The 17,319-nt window shown below is 40.9% G+C and overlaps 1 protein-coding gene across 1 annotated transcript; it reads left to right on the plus strand.

The window, feature by feature from the left end:
• The first annotated feature begins 10,640 nt into the window (after window positions 1-10,640).
• On the plus strand, window positions 10,641-14,194 carry LOC125177588. Its single transcript, XM_047879577.1, has one exon. The coding sequence runs from the start codon at window positions 11,425-11,427 to the stop codon at window positions 12,610-12,612; it is 1,188 nt and encodes a 395-aa protein (XP_047735533.1). The 5' UTR covers window positions 10,641-11,424; the 3' UTR covers window positions 12,613-14,194.
• The last annotated feature ends 3,125 nt before the right edge of the window (window positions 14,195-17,319 follow it).

Raw genomic sequence — 17,319 nt, forward strand, 5'->3', positions numbered from 1 at the left:
TGAAGCACCAGCATGATGAAGGAAGCAGTGGCATGTTTAATGAAGCACAAGCTTGTTTATTGAAGCTCCAGCATGTTGATTGAAGCTCTGGCATGTTTAACGAAGCGCTAGCATGTTTAACGAAGCACCAGCATGTTTAATGAAGCACCAGCATGTTTAATGAAGCTCTGTTATGTTTAATGAAGCACCAGCATGTTTAACGAAGCACCAGCATGTTTAATGAAGCTCCAGCATGTTTATTGAAGCTCTAGCATGTTTAATGAAGCTCCAGCATGTTTAATGAAGCTCCAGCATGTTTATTGAAGCCCTGGCATGTTTATTGAAGCACCAGCATGTTTAACGAAGCAGTAGCATGTTTAATGAAGCTCTAGCATGTTTAATGAAGCTCCAGAATTTTAATGAAGCTCCAGCATGTTTAATGAAGGTTTGTCATGTTTAATGAAGATCCAGCATGCTTAATGGAGCTTTAGCATGTTTAATGAAGATCCAGCATGTTTAATGAAGCACCGGCATGTTTAATGTAGCTCCAGCATGTCTAATGAAGCACCAGCATGTTTATTGAAGCACCGGCATGTTTAATGAAGCACCAGCATGTTTATTGAAGCACCAGCATGTTTAATGAAGCACCGGCACGTTTGATGAAGCACCAGCATGTTTATTGAAGCACCAGCATGTCTAATGAAGCACCAGCATGTTTAATGAAACACCAGCATGTTTAATGAAGCACCAGCATGTTGAAGGAAGCACCAGCATGTTTAGAGAAGCACCAACATGTTTAATGAAGCACCAACATGTCTAATGAAGCACCAGCATGTTTATTGAAGCACCAGCATGTTTAATGAAGCACCAGCATCTTCAATGCATGACGCACCAACATTTCTAATGAAGCACCATCATGTTTAATGAAGCGCCAGCATGTTTAATGGAGCACCGGCCTGTTTAATGAAGCACCAGCATGTTTAATGAAGAACCAGCACGTTTAATGAAGCACCAGCATGTTTAATGAAGCACCAGCATGTTTAATGAAGCACCAGCATGCTTATTTATGCACCAGCGTTTTTAATGAAGCACCAGCATCTTTAATGAAGCTCAAGCATGTTTAATGAAACACCAGCATGTTTAAGGAAGCACCAGCATGTTTATTGAAGCACCAGCATGTTTTATGAAACACCAGCATATTTATTGAAGCACCAGCATGTTTAATGAAGCTCCAACATGTTTAATGAAACCAGGGCATGTTTAATAAAGTACCGGCATGTTTATTGAAGCACCAGCATGTTTAATAAAGCCTCAACAAGTTTAATGGATCTCCAGCATGTTTAACGAAGCACCGGCATGTTTAATGAAGCACCAGTATGTTTAATGAAGCACCAGTATCTTTAATGGAGCACCAGCATGTTTATTGAAGCACCAGCATGTTTAATGAAGCACCGGAATTTTTACAGAAGCACTAGCATGTTTATTGAAGCACCAGCATGTTTAATGGAGCGCCGGAATGATTAATGAAGCACCAGCATATTTAATGAAGCACCAGCATGTTTAATGAAGCTCCAGCCAGCATATGTAATGAAGCACCAGCATGTTTAATGAAGCACCAGGATGTTTAAGGAAGCACTGGCATGTTTAAAGAAGCATCAGCATGTTTAATGAGGCCCCAGCATGTTTAGGGAAGCATTGGCATGTTTAAAGAAGCACCAGCATGTTTAATGAAGCACCAGCATGTACAATTAAGCTCCAACCAGCATGTCTAATGAAGCACCAGGATGTTAAATGAAGCACCAGCATGTTTAATGAAGCATCAGCATGTTTAATGAAGCAGCAGCATGTTTAATGAAGCACCAGCATGTTTAACGAAGCTCCAGCCAGCATGTTTCACCAGCATGCTTATTTATGCACCAGCGTTTTTAATGAAGCACCAGCATCTTTAATGAAGCTCAAGCATGTTTAATGAAACACCAGCATGTTTAAGGAAGCACCAGCATGTTTATTGAAGCACCAGCATGTTTTATGAAACACCAGCATATTTATTGAAGCACCAGCATGTTTAATGAAGCTCCAACATGTTTAATGAAACCAGGGCATGTTTAATAAAGTACCGGCATGTTTATTGAAGCACCAGCATGTTTAATAAAGCCTCAACAAGTTTAATGGATCTCCAGCATGTTTAACGAAGCACCGGCATGTTTAATGAAGCACCAGTATGTTTAATGAAGCACCAGTATCTTTAATGGAGCACCAGCATGTTTATTGAAGCACCAGCATGTTTAATGAAGCACCGGAATTTTTACAGAAGCACTAGCATGTTTATTGAAGCACCAGCATGTTTAATGGAGCGCCGGAATGATTAATGAAGCACCAGCATATTTAATGAAGCACCAGCATGTTTAATGAAGCTCCAGCCAGCATATGTAATGAAGCACCAGCATGTTTAATGAAGCACCAGGATGTTTAAGGAAGCACTGGCATGTTTAAAGAAGCATCAGCATGTTTAATGAGGCCCCAGCATGTTTAGGGAAGCATTGGCATGTTTAAAGAAGCACCAGCATGTTTAATGAAGCACCAGCATGTACAATTAAGCTCCAACCAGCATGTCTAATGAAGCACCAGGATGTTAAATGAAGCACCAGCATGTTTAATGAAGCATCAGCATGTTTAATGAAGCAGCAGCATGTTTAATGAAGCACCAGCATGTTTAACGAAGCTCCAGCCAGCATGTTTAACGAAGCTCCAGCCAGCATGTTTAACGAAGCTCCAGCCAGCATGTGTAATGAAGCACCAGCATGTTTAATGAAGCACCAGCAGGTTTAATGAAACATCAGCATGTTTAATGAAGCACCAGCAGGTTTAAGGAAGCACTGGCATGTTTAATGAAGCACCATCTTGTTTAATGAAGCTCCAGCATGTTTAATGAAGCTCTGGCATGTTTAACGAAGCGCTAGCATGTTTAACGAAGCACCAGCATGTTTAATGAAGCACGCGCATGTTTAATGAAGCTCCAGCATGTTTATTGAAACACCAGCATGTTTAACGAAGCACCAGCATGTTTAACGAAGCTCCAGCATGTTTAATGAAGCTCTGTTATGTTTAATGAAGCACCAGCATGTTTAACGAAGCACCAGCATATTTAATGAAGCTCCAGCATGTTTAATGAAGCTCAGGCTTATTTAATGAAGCACCAGCATGTTTACCGAAGCACCAGCATATTTAATGAAGCTCTAGCATGTTTAATGAAGCTTCAGCATGTTTAACGAAGCTCCAACATGTTTAATGAAGCCCTGGCATGTTTAATGAAGCACCAGCATGTTTAACGAAGCATCAGCATGTTTAATGAAGCTCCAGCATTTTAATGAAGCTCCAGCATTTTAATGAAGCTCCAGCATGTTTATTGAAGTTTTGTCATGTTTAATGTAGATCCAGCAAGCTTAATGCATGGAGCTCCAGCATGTTTAATGAAGCTCCAGCATTTTAATGGAGCTCCAGCATGTTTAATGAAGATCCAGCATGTTTAATGAAGCACCGGCATGTTTATTGATTCTTATTACTACATAATAACTGTGCACATATATATCCATGCGAAGGCCACACAATTCTGGATAGATAGATATGTTGTTTTATGTTTAGTTTGTCGGTTTTTCGTTCCTCAGGTTATAATATCTTTATTTGTGGATATTTTTATTTCCACTACTGATTGTACTTGTATACTAAAAATTTTTTAACTGATAATGGCGCTGGTCCCGGGAACCTCTCCATTTGGGATATGGTAGATTTTCAGGGCGTTTTTTATGTTAAATTCTTAATGAGATATATTAACAAGTTCAAGATAACGGATAATGATTGTTAACTGGTTTAATATAACGGATGATAATTGTTAGCAGGTCAGCTTAACTGTTTCTTCTCACATAACTCTTACCTGAGCCTTTCTGCACGCACTAGCCTTGCATGCACCACCTCTGCATGCAGTAGCCTTGCATGCACCACCTCTGCACGCACTAGCCTTGCATGCACCACCTCTGCATGTGTCTCTTATACACATCTTCTTGTCTCGAATGACTGGGAAGTCTTGCCTCGAATGACTGGGAAGTCTTGTCTCGAATGACTGGGAAGTCTTGCCTCGAATGACTGGGAAGTCTTGTCTCGAATGACTAGGAAGTCTTGTCTCGAATGACTGGGAAGTCTTGTCTCGAATGACTGGGAAGTTTTGTCTCGAATGACTGGAAAGTCTTGTCTCGAATGACTGGGAAGTCTTGTCTCGAGTGACTGGGAAGTCTTGTCTCGAATGACTAGGAAGTCTTGTCTCGAATGACTGGGAAGTCTTGCCTCGAATGATTGGGAAGTCTTGTCTCGAATGACTGGGAAGTATTGCCTCGAATGACTGGGAAGTCTTGCCTCGAATGACTGGGAAGTCTTGTCTCGAATGACTGGGAAGTCTTGCCTCGAATGACTGGATAGTCTTGTATCGAATGACAAGGAAGGCTTGTCTCTGTCTCTTATACACATCTAGATGTGTATAAGAGACAGGCCTTGCATGCACCACCTCTGCATGCAGTAGCCTTGCATGCACCACCTCTGCATATGCAGTAGCCTTGCATGCACCACCTCTGCATGCAGTAGCCTTGCATGCACCACCTCTGCATGCAGTAGCCTTGCATGCAGTAGCCTTGCATGCACCACCTCTGCATGCAGTAGCCTCTGTCTCTTATACACATCTAGATGTGTATAAGAGACAGCACCACCTCTGCATGCAGTAACCTCTGCATGCAGTAGCCTTGCATGCACTAGCCTCTGCATGCACCACCTCTGCATATGCAGTAGCCTTGCATGCACCACCTCTGCATGCAGTAGCCTTGCATGCACCACCTCTGCATGCAGTAGCCTTGCATGTGGTATCCCAACTCACGTGGCGCCAGCACATTTTACAGTAACTCTGCAGACAGTAATTAAAAAAAAAAGAACTCTGCAAGCTGTATTATTTGTAAGCAACTTTGCAAACAGTAAATAAGCAAGCAGTAACTCGCTATTATTTCCTCTGCATATAGTAAATTCGTTAGTAGTAATTATATATACTCTTACTCTGCATTTTGTAACTTTTCAATCTTTAACTAGTGAAGTGAACTAGTTAAAGGTTAACTAGTGAAGTGAACTAGTTAAAGATAATATATTAAAGACTTTACCTAGTACACGCTGTAAACTTGCAAGCAGTTTGCTCCTCACATTACGCTTATCCCGGATTATCCAGTTATGGGAAACTATACCTCAGCAAATGACAAGCAACGGCATCTTGCATCAGCTGGCCCAAAGGAGGGCAAATATACGGAACACGTCCATGCAACGTTACATCCGGGACCCGAGGGCGGGTGACCTGCCTAGCGAAGACTCGGAGACGGAGGACGACGAAGGCGGCGCATCAGCGTGACCGTGGACTACGAAATCCTAAACTCCTCATAAGATCATAAAGTCAAGGTTAGTTAATTCGTATGGATTAACTGTACCTGCACAAGCTTTCCATGCACTATCTCTATAAGCACGCATTATAACCGTAGGTCATAGTTTGCGTTAATTAAAACTACTTGCCAATACTCCGCGCTGACTATATCCGTATGTCTTTATGTCAAATTTAGGACTTTTTTTCAAAGCCACGCTGATGCGCCGCCTTTGTTGTCCTCAGTATACTTAAACCGTCGATGTGCATGTCGTCCGCCATCGGGACCAGGAGGTACGTAACGTACGTTACTCGTGCCCACCGTGCAGCTGTCCTCATTTGAATCAGCTGATGCAAAATGCTGTTGCTTGCTACTTGCCGATGGTAGTTGGGCTGCACTTGGGCATAGACAGACGATCCCAGATCGTGCTCAAAAACGCATCCAGCCGTCTCTTGACCGCTGAACACTCCGTGTTCTCGAACAAGTTGCTTTTCATCGATTTCTGTGCCGTCCTATGCCAAGTCACGGTGCAGCATCCCGGCCTCTGCGCCATCGCCAACTCTGTACCTCGCCACTCTGAACTTGGTTGGCTCCGTTGAATAGCATATATATTATTCACTAGGGCCCAGTCGTAATTCAAGTCTTTAATTTCGACAGTTTGTAACTAGTCCGTAATAAAGCTGTGGATCCATGCCAATAGGCATCTTCCTACCCAGAGTTGCGTAAGCTTTATGAAGAGCAACCCATTATCGACTTTGTTGAAAACATTTGCAAATGCGGTGATGGTGCTCCAAAAACTGTGAAAAACAGTAACGATTTCATCGAAAACAGTTTTGTCCATTATTACACAGTTCCGAACCTTCCATATACTGAACATGAACAGACCACTTGGCCACTACCTTCTCAAACACCTTGATCACCTGTATGGTCAAACTCACAGGTCTGTAATTTTTGGGGGTTTGTCCCTTGGACCGTCTTTGTCAATTAGTGTTATCTGACCCATTTTGCAGCTATTTTTTAGAGTCCTATTAAATAAAACTTGCTCACACTTTGCGCTCACTTACTCTACTTGCACATACTCTGCGTTGACTAACTCTAATTGCGCGTACTCTACGTTCACTAACTCCACTTGCACAAGTTTCTCGTTCAATAACTCTACTATCACAAACTTTACGTTCGTCAACTCTACCTGCACAAACTCTACTTACCCTAAGTCTGCCTGCACCAAATCATCGTTCGCTTATTACCAAATCCACGTGTGTTAGCACTCCTCAAGTCAGTGCTTGCAGTTGTAGACCAGAGCCGCCAAGGCGCCACCGTCGCGGGGCGTTGCCATGCACGGTCGCCCACGGAAAGAGAGCGCTAACTCTGCGTGCATTTGCTCTAGGAGCCCCAACTCTTCTTGTACGAGGTTTTCATAAAAACCTTCATGGTTCATAGATGTAAAAGAAAACGTGAGTCATTTAGATTTTTCAAGAAGTACATACCTGAGCACCCAATTTTCGTATGAAAAAAGTTCGTGTCATAAATCGCGACGGACGTTTGGCGTTTATTCTGCTTCGCCAATAATTAAATGCTAGGAAGCCCGGATATAGCTTTTCCCCGAATGAATAACGTGAGGTTTTGACTTTTACCTCCTTCAAAATAATCGCCAGGCCTCTTGGCAGACGACATATGTAGCTTCGATTTTCCGTTTTGAAAAAGCGCATTGACTTTTCTTCTTATTCGTTTCAAGACCCTGATCCTAATTCATGTGTGCTATTGAGAAAGCTCTTTATGGAATTTTTCACCGATGTATTTGCTCACTAACTTGCATTTGACCAGAATACATATTTAGTCCTCTGAACTAAAAAAATAATGTTTGTGTTCGAGAAAAACTATTCCTACAATGTGCTTCAGGTTGGGCGTTATTTGTAGATTTTTTTCGTAACTAGTCTTTACACTACGATTAATTTTCACTTTCATTACTCATGCAGATTATATAGCTTCGTAAAAAATTGTTCAACAAGAGACAGGAGAGGCATATTATGGGTGGAAATCCGCGAAACTTGTGGGCCGTTGCGGGCCTGTGGCATCGTCTCAGTCAGGGCTCACAGCGCTGGGTTTTTCCACCCAGATCTGGGTTTTTGGCCGTCACCTGGGTGTCTGGGTGGATTTTTCTTTTAAATGGCAAAATCTGGGTTTTTTTAGCTAAGGAAGTTAATTTTAGCCAATAATATAATTGAAATATTCTCAATGCCTTAAATTTGATTATGCAGTCAATACACAATGAATGGAGCAACGCTCTAACCGTCAGACTGTATATTTTCCCTAGCTGAGAGATGGTACTGATATTGTTTGCGTTCATTATCAGTATTGAACGCGTTCATTACCAGTCAAAGCAACGGTTCCCAACTTCTCGGCGCACACTGCACAGTACCGCGCTCGCTATTGACAAGTGACAAGTTATAGTTGTGTCGTGCGTTACGTTGAGCTTACTGTTGCTTTTGTACCTTTGAACATTGATCGTTTTAAACATTGAGTTTTAATCAGAAAATTTCAGACTTCATATTGAGAAGCTTCAGATATTGATCCAAGTGATAAATCATTACATGAGCATGTTAACGATTTGTATTTGGGTGGACGTTGCAGAGAGAGTTATACTTGCTTCCAATCGGGGAAAATCACGTTAGATTTAAAACGGATTTTTTGAAATTCTTAGTTGAGTTCAATGAGTTGTGCTTACAGATCAAAAAAAGATTCCCGTTAGAAGAAGATGGCATTGTTGCAAATTTACAAATATTAGATCCCGCTGCCTCTAGAGATATTACCAAATCTCCCAGTTCCATAGCGAACGTAGCACAGAATTTTCCCCATCTTCTTCCTGAGGATGTTCTAGACAAACTCGACGATGAATGGAGGCTTTTTCGGCAGTTTAGCGATGTATCTTTAAACTACACTTCAGTCATTGGCTTCTGGCGTTCACTGCGTAACATTAAAGACGGGATGAATCGACCAAAGTTTAGAACTCTGTCTAGTTTTATGACAAATCTAACTTTATTGCCTCACACATCCGCTTGTGTTGAAAGGATTTTTTTCGCTCGTTAAACACGTTAAACGAAGCAAACAAACTCGCTTAAAACTGAGACAGTGACACAAAGATTATTAGCACATCAGTTTCTTGCGAGGAAGCAAAAGAATTGCAAAACTTGGAAGCCGAAACATGAGTTGGTGAAAGACGTTGTAGATGGAACCTGCTATGCACGATATGAACAGCGTCCTAAACAAAAAAAAAAACAGAGAACATCAATTTAGCAGCAGCCGAATACTTATAATTCCATCAGAAGTAAGTAAAATTACAATGTTTTTGATGAAATTTGTTGTCTGGGTTTTTTTTCCACAAAATCTGCAGAATCTGGGTGTTTTTCAGCAACCATCTAAGTTTTTCTCAAATTATTGGCTGGGAGCCCTGGCTGGGAGTGGGAGCAGCTTTGCCAGATGGTATATTTCTATACCAGATTTCACAAATCTGGTATTTTCAGATGGTGTCTGGTATGAATATTTTAGATCTGGTATATATGCCTAAATCTGGTATTTTTCTGGTATTTTCTGACTTACTACAAATTTACTGCATTAATTTCCACCTCTGAAGTTTGAACTTCCTCCAGCGTAGGCGTGGATTATATAGATTACCTTCAAACCGGCGCGACGAGAGCTTTCCCGCCATTTTTGGAACCGCAAGTTTACCGCTTGATGAAATAACCCTAATCTAATTGTTAACATTTAACAAAAGTGCTTAATGCAATATGAACACGAGAGTGATGATCCTTGATTGATTACTGATCAGTGATGATATGGCCTAGGACGAGTGAGGTTGTCGAACCGATCTCTGCGACGCAAGCTCCACCATTTTTGTTTGGTGGTTTGAATTATAGAGTGCCACTTGAATTCGGGGGTGCCATACAATATTACACTGATCTTGTAAATCATCATCCATTCATAGAACTGGCTGCCTACTGCATCACTTGTCTACTTTGACCTGTCTCCAATGCATTCGTGGAGTGAATGTTTTCACAAGTCACCTATGTGAAAAACAAGTAACGAAATAAAATTTCAACTAAGGTACTGCAGTCCCTTATTCGGACCAAAAGCTATCTGCTCAGCCGTAACAAGTGATCAAACCCGAAATTTAGATTAATACAATATGCAAGCATGTATGAAAACGGAAGATGACCTGTTTCCGTGGCTTGCTCATGTTGAGCGAAGGGGAAGAAGTGCCACACTGATAAATGCACAGTACATAAAATACTTTTTAGCGCATTTTCTCATTTATGATAAAAGTGCACTATTGTGCTCGCCATGTCCGTCCGTCTATCCGTCCGTGACCACGTTCCCGTCGACGAGAAAATGCGCTCTCTGTCAGTCACTGCAGTGAGTACTGAGTTATATATTTTTTTCTTTTTCTAACCAACGTTTCTGACGAAATGACGAATAGTTTCATTAAATTTGGAGGTATTAGTCAGTTTTCGAACAATAGAATTTCTGGTATATTTCTGGTATTTTGAGCTAGGCAATCTGGTATTCTCGCAGAGAAAAAACCTGGCAACACTGAGTGGGAGCCCTGGTCTCAGTGCTGAGCTTGCTGCTGTCCGTGGTGGTGGTGTTGTAGGTTGGCTCCTCGCATGCATTGCATGGCTGGTGTCACGCTTGCAAAACAAAGTTGATACGTATGCTATTGAAGGGCTTAAATGATTTTGATGTGTTTCTTCTATCTCCCTTGGACTTTATGATGACGAACTGTAACTGGTTTATTTTATTCTATTTGTAGTGCTGCTGCAATGAAGGCACGAATTAAAAATAGCATGAAGAAAATCAGGGGTGCGTGAATAGGCAGCGTGATTTGCCGTGATGGAACTGCATCTCGTGAAGATTAATGGACGTGGCTTGCATCCATAAACAGACGCATTATGGTGGCTCTCTTCCTTTCAGACGTGATCACAGGACTTGATTAGCCGCATTTTCTTGTACAATATTCACAAGTTGGCGTCTGGCGATATACCTATACATACGAAGCGTTTTGTTTGAAGAGTCTTTTCATAACTAATGTCAATGACCCGATGGCAACGACTTTCAAGACGCAAGCGTGACTCGTGAATAATAGCTACCTCATTATGTTGGATTATCACTTCATGTCAAACTTATATGAGAAAACTGCTCTCTAGTCTGTAATAACTCTGTATCTTGTTCTCTTAAACCTAACTCTAGTTGAGCTACCATTAAATGAAAGTGTTCGCGCCGTTCAGTGAATTTGTTTTAGTTTCTGCTGAATTCTATGTTGGACACAAAATTACAGATAACGAGGCCTACATGATGGTCTGATGGTCTCAACTCTCAGCTTTGTCGTTCGTATGCTCCTACTGCCTACTAAAATTGGTTTTTAGACTTCACATTTGTGATTAGAGGAGCTCATCAGTTTGCTCAAGTGACACTACCTCATAGTTGCATGACAAAAAATTACAGCAGATAGTACTTAGTACAATGTACAAGCTGCAAGCAGTGAAATGATGCTAGGATGTTCCCAGACGTTCGATCAATAACCCTGCGAGAGCTGCGGCCTCGCAGCATCGCCGTGACCTTAGACTTAACAGTAACTGTAACTGATCGCATTTGTTCGAAGTTCTATTTGACCAGAAATATTCAAACGAGACACTCGGCGAAATATGCGTCGTCGTGGGCATAGAATTTTGACGTTTTCTTTCACAGTCGGAATATAGAAGCGGGCCTTGTGTTTTAGTGTTATCATGAGAACAGTTATACATAATGTGTTGTTATTGTAAGTTAGGTATAGCAGTGAACCATGTGCGGAAGAATGAATGCATTAAGGCCCCATTGTTGATCGTTTGCTTTGTAAGCATCCAGACATTGCAGTAGTTTTTGACTTTCTCTGAATAAATTTAATAGTTCAATTCTAACGGTTCATATTGGCACGCCTTTGCCGAGTAATCGTCAACTTTAGCTGCAACCAATGTGCCTTTCACTTCAGGGGTTTTCAACACGTAAATATTATAAGCTTTTTCTAGTTATGAATAATCACATCGTATTGCTCTCGACCCTCTACCTCATCATCGTGGGTTTCGTACTCCCTTACTTGCTACGCGAGAGAATTTTTTCTATGTTTTTTGAGCTCAACGATTTGGAGAACGAGTTGCTGGAAGACACAAAGTTCCATCATCGTCAGAAGCACAGCATGGCATACTTGCAGGCCCTCGAACCTGGCAAAACTCTGCCTCTCTACGACGCACGGCTGCGCTCTGGCAACATCAGTCACCTAATCATCGCGTTAGTTCGAGACCCTGACCACCGCCGTGGATCACAGTATTTAACACAGCTTGCTGTTGGCCTGCACGAAGCCTCGGTCGACGACAATCATACTGGGATTTTTTTCTGCAATGGCACAAGCGAGGAAAATCCATACCTTACTAAAGTGGCCCAGCATTTTCCCGTGTACGACGTACCAAAGAGCAATAGCGAGGACAAGCTCTCGTTTTCGTCCAAACGAGAGAACAAGCTCAAGACAGCCTTCTTGGAATGCGTTCGTCTTGGGCTGAACCAGACCAACTCTGCACCACTGCTGGTGACCGTTTTCAACGACAACGTGCTTCCTTTACCACACTTCTCGCAGGACATCAAGAAAATAGTGAGGCACAAGCTTTCGCATCGCATGTCTTGTGGGGAACTTATCCCCAGGTCGGACCAGTGGCTTTTCCTTCACCTGCAGGAGCCTGTGGGTCTTAGATCTTACCGGTACGACACCGAATCTCTTCGCGAGCTCCTGCTCATCTCTTTAACAGGTGCCGTCGTATTTCACGTGATATTTAAAGTTCTTGATCCACATCTGAGCTCTCGAAGTGTGTTGTTCACCTTCATCTACGGTGGGTCGTTGTTCCTGACGTTCGCGCTATGTATGGGCCGGCCCTACACAACCGAGCTTCGTCGTGTCACTCCAGCGCTCTACAGGACCTACGATCCTCCCGAAGCCTTGCATTTCTCAGCCTTAACTTTACCGTCTTCCAGCTTCGGGATGATAGAGCCGCTTTTACGAACCATCAAGTGTAGTCAATATGTTGGATTTCATAGAGTCTTAGACTCTCTTATTAACAGTCTCGAAATACCAGGCTACGTTGTGTCTCCTAGCCTCGTCCAGTACGTTTAATGAACGTTCTACTACCGTATTATTAACTTTCTGTTACACCATTGTAAACTAGACATTTTTTTATTTTTGAATTTAAAGATACGCTGATGACTGTGATATTGCCATAGGAAATAGCCATTAATCGTATTGACATCTGACAATGTTTCACACTTGCTCATTTACTGCTTTTATTGCTCATTTATTGCTTTTAACAATATTTTTCCATGAATTGTATTGCACTATAATATCCTCATCAGCAGTGTTCTTTTTTCCTTGTCATCTATCTAATGCCAGCAAATAAGAGTCCCGGGGGTGTTGTCATCTACACTTATATTATTCCGCCAATACCGTTCTCTATGTTCGGCAACTACTGCATGCGTTACGTCTAGTGCCAGAAGTGGAGTTATTGTGCTATAAGGGAAGATTGAATTGTACCTCGGGTCGAATTGGCCTGCATGGATATTAAACTTATTTGCTGTATCTTTGAGCAACGCGGCAGCTGCGATACTATATAATTCTAATTTTTGTAATTATGTATGAAACATGTGAGTTGTTATTCATCCGATTGTTTAGTTATATTCAGCAGTTTACTCATATAATGAAGTCCTATCTTGTGTTTCTTGACTGAGTAAAAAAAAAATATGTTTTCCACCGAATAATTTAAAACTTGAAGACTAGGGTGGAGGTTTGAAGACTAGGGTAGGGTTTTAAAACATTAAAACTTGAAGACATTCACGTGAGTTAACGCTGTAGTGCGCTGCCACACTCATTTGAAATATGATACGAACAATGTACCAATCATATTATATAATATTGGAATATGATTTGTACGTTTTGCATATGCTAGTTGATTAAAATTTGAGATTTTTCTGATTATTCAGTGATATGATGGATCTTTAGTTGTATTTACTCGCAAAACTTCTTCGCAGCCTATCATGAATATTTAGAGAGGTTCCGTATGGATTAAAATAAAAATAATTCTTTATCCGCCTGGTGAAATTCCTCTTTCAATCCAATGTTCCTCTTTGGCTAGTCGAAATAGCTGTTGAATTTCTAGCCATGACGATTCTCGTTGTAATGTTTTTTAATGTTTGGCTTGATTTTGGAGCCAGACATTTGGAATTTGTCCGTCAATGACAAGAATTAATTTAAAACTTTTAGGCATGTCTTGGTAAATGTTAGGGACGTGACTGGCCATTCAATCCATGTGACTATCTGGTTTAGGACTCTCGGTTAAACATTTTTCAACATGCCTAGTCGCATGTAACGTTAGCTGAAACTCGTTGCAACAATTCAGAATACTTTCATGGTTATTTCATTGGTTTTATTACAAAATATATTGTTTAATATTTACAGTCGCCAGATTTTAGAGGAATTTCGTTAGATTTATTCTGATATTTCTAAAAAAATAATAAGCCTGTCGATAGGTAAGCTTAATCCTTCATAACACGTTTTTTTAGCACTTGCAAGTGAGCAAGCAATTTTATGAGTGTGTGCAGCAACAATTAATAGCTTCAATAATCATACCAATGAATATGTGCATGCTCATGTATTTTTCTACGGGTTGTTATGGCAACTTGCAAGCATAAAACGGTACATTTGTGCTATTGTTTCATTTATCCCTGTTCCCCAACTCAAAATATGACTCAACCTGACCCAACGGTCAAAAATAGTGAAACGCGCAACACAAAGATGATCAAATACCGAGACTTGTTCGCTTCCTTACGTCACCCGTCACTCAAGTCTTAGTAGTGCTTCTTTTAGTCATTAAAAATTCAAATGAGAACTAAGGCCTATGTTCAGATATTTGTTTTGGTAGGCCATCAAAATTTTTCTTCGTTTGAACGAAAGAAAGTTAACCGATAAATTTTGTGAGGCACTAGTTTAAATTAAAAATTTTGGGGACTAATAAAAATTTAAACTTAAATTTAATCATTTCAGAAATAAAAAATTATTTTTTTGCCATCCTTCTATAATATTTATTTCGAAAAAATCTTTTCTCGGAAATCAAGTTTCATTCTTATCGAACATGAAGAGCAAGAGACCGCGGAATGCGGATGAAGGTGGCAAGCTGCTTAGTGAATGAAATAATGGAAAAATGAAATTCAATGTTCTTATTAGTGGTAACATTCCTTTGTAAGAAATTGAGCCACTACAATATATCGACGTTTAGTGAAATTATGGTGCTAAATTGTATCATCGAAATTAAGAGTTCCTTACTCCATTGCAATTACCACAAATATAAAAATTAGAGGTGTAGAAAATCTATTTTGAATCAAGGCACGGATACACGGCAAATACTGATAGAAGACTGATTATTAGCCCCACTACAAGTATATGCATTAACGCCAGCGTTCAAAAATTCTATGTAAAATGCAAGATAAGTTTGAGAAAATTATTAAGCTTCACTGACATCATACTCGGTAACTGCAGCATACAACGTTAATTAAGTTGAAGCAATCAATACTTCTAAATTTTCTTTCATACATTTCACACTGCTTCCTCGCAAGCGCCTTATAGATACTACTTGCAAAGCTAACTCAATTTTTATTAAATCAGTCATCTCACCAGGGTACAGCAGATAACCCCGCAGCGTACAGGTAAGCGGGTTCACTCAATTGGTCCACCTCAGTAGAGCTCTGGCAACCGTGGAGGGTTGATTACGCAAGCTTCCAGTGAATGTACGATGCCACTTTTGAAGCTGTTAGGGGTGGTAAAGATCAGCAAGATCATAAATTATATGAATTAACCGCGAGCAATTATTAAACCAATATTCTATTCTTCTATGGCATATATGTACTAGAGTTGGTTCGCTAATTAGCATCCCTATCCTTGCAATTTTGTTATCGTTTATGAGACGCGGATTCTTGGACGCAAAGAAGATGCTGATGATGTCATTGTTGCGTGTTGAACCTAATAAGCTAATGATCTAGCTGCAGAGGTTCTTATCCTAAACTCGAAGCGTGTGTTCTTGTGATACTCATTTATTGATGTATTCAAACGGCTTCATAAACGTCCCTTCTGTCTTCCTATTCGCGACGTCATCTGCTAGTGTGAAGGTGCGTAGAGTCCCTTGACCAGGCACTCTGTAGTAGCTAAGTCCGTTGTTTTGATACTCTTCTTGTTTACCAGGTACTTTTCTGTACGATGTCCATCCGTCTTTCAATCATGTTGGATATCGTGCTGTGTCGCTGTCAGGCCTAGTTTGTTACAATGCTCTGCATTTCCCTGAAAACGTTTCATTGCAATGGAAGCGCAAGAGTGCTCACTATTTGGACCAGAATTATTATTGGGTGTGTTTTATGTCTCAATTGATTCCTCAATAAACCACTCTATCCAAAACCGATTCCTGGAACATATATTGTGATCAACTGTGAATACTTCTGGATCGCGATAATAAAATCACTTTGACAATGAAAGGTCTGGGTTTGACGGCCATTATTGACAGGATTCTTCCGAGGACGAACGTCATCCATTGCCGATTGGCCGCAGGTCATTTTAACCGTTTCTATTGGAGGAAAACTGTCAATTGGTCTAACATTTCTTACGTTAACTTGTCGGTCAGGCTTCTGTATTGGCTGGGCTGGCTAGCATCCAACTATTTTGGATGAAAATCAATAACATTTTTGCATGTTATAACTGTATCGAGATGCGTGAATTGCCATCATGACTGAGCCCAACGTGTGACGCTCGTGCTCTGAGGGTGGTAACTTGGTAAGTCGTTGCCGTCTTGGCGGGCGCACTGCCTCTGATGACTGGCAGTTGTCGCTCCTCGCGAAGCCGTCGCCGTTTTCCAACCATGTATATTTTGGAAGCTCATAACCCATGGGTCTTTACGTATAATTTTCAGTATGCATTTCAATGAAAGGAATTGATACGTTAGAACACTGATTGTGATTTCATTCCAACCGACAAGATCTCCTCATTTTCTTTCTTGGAAATTCTTTGAAATTTCTGCCGCCACCGCATGAATTTTGCTCCGTGTTTGATCGTATTTAAGATTCGTATTTAATCGCTTAACTTTTCTGTGGGTAGCGAGATTTAGAGACGCGAATGAGGCGAGCTCACGGCTGCTCTGGCCGCATAACACTTCGCGCGGCCTTTTAAACTGGCCTTGGACTGGGCAACTCAATCGTCCCATTTCATGATCTTGTGCCAGATTCTCGAGAGGGGAATGAGTTGATCGTAAGTTTTTTAAACCAATCCCGCACTTGTGTTTCACGGTCCTTATTGGTTGCCCTGTTAGAATTTACTACGACTATAGTAGTTTTAACCGTTCTTCTCTGCTCTAACCTTCATCTCAACTAGAATTGTACTCTCAAATTCATTTTTCTTCGTACTTTACGATGTTGAGGGACAAATATGTGACTTTGATGAAGAAAAGCGTATTAAATCGCGAACATACTGTTCAGCTCCTGATGCGAGTAGTTGGAGACCTTGAATTTGCCATCAAAATTCGCCTCTCTCAAATTTGTGGGGATAAACAGCAACATGACCGGACAAAGTTGTGGATACAAGCAGCAACATGACCGGACAAAGTTGTGGGTACAAACAGCACCATATCAAGATCAGCTAATGAGATGGTTACCCTGGTTGAGATGGTACCCAGCTAATGAGATGGTTACAGCTAATGAGATGGGCAGACTAATGACATATTATTGTTATAGTACGGAACATTCATTCTCGTTCATACCTAACACAATACTCAATTTAAATCTGCGTACTGAA

This window comes from Hyalella azteca, unplaced genomic scaffold (genome assembly GCF_000764305.2).
Source record: "Hyalella azteca isolate HAZT.00-mixed unplaced genomic scaffold, Hazt_2.0.2 contig3354, whole genome shotgun sequence".
In the NCBI taxonomy this organism is placed as follows: domain Eukaryota; kingdom Metazoa; phylum Arthropoda; class Malacostraca; order Amphipoda; family Hyalellidae; genus Hyalella; species Hyalella azteca.

Bases quoted from the DNA above. Each gene is read 5' to 3' on its own strand.
- LOC125177588 (XM_047879577.1), top strand. From the start codon at position 11,425: ATGTGCCTTTCACTTCAGGGGTTTTCAACACGTAAATATTATAAGCTT.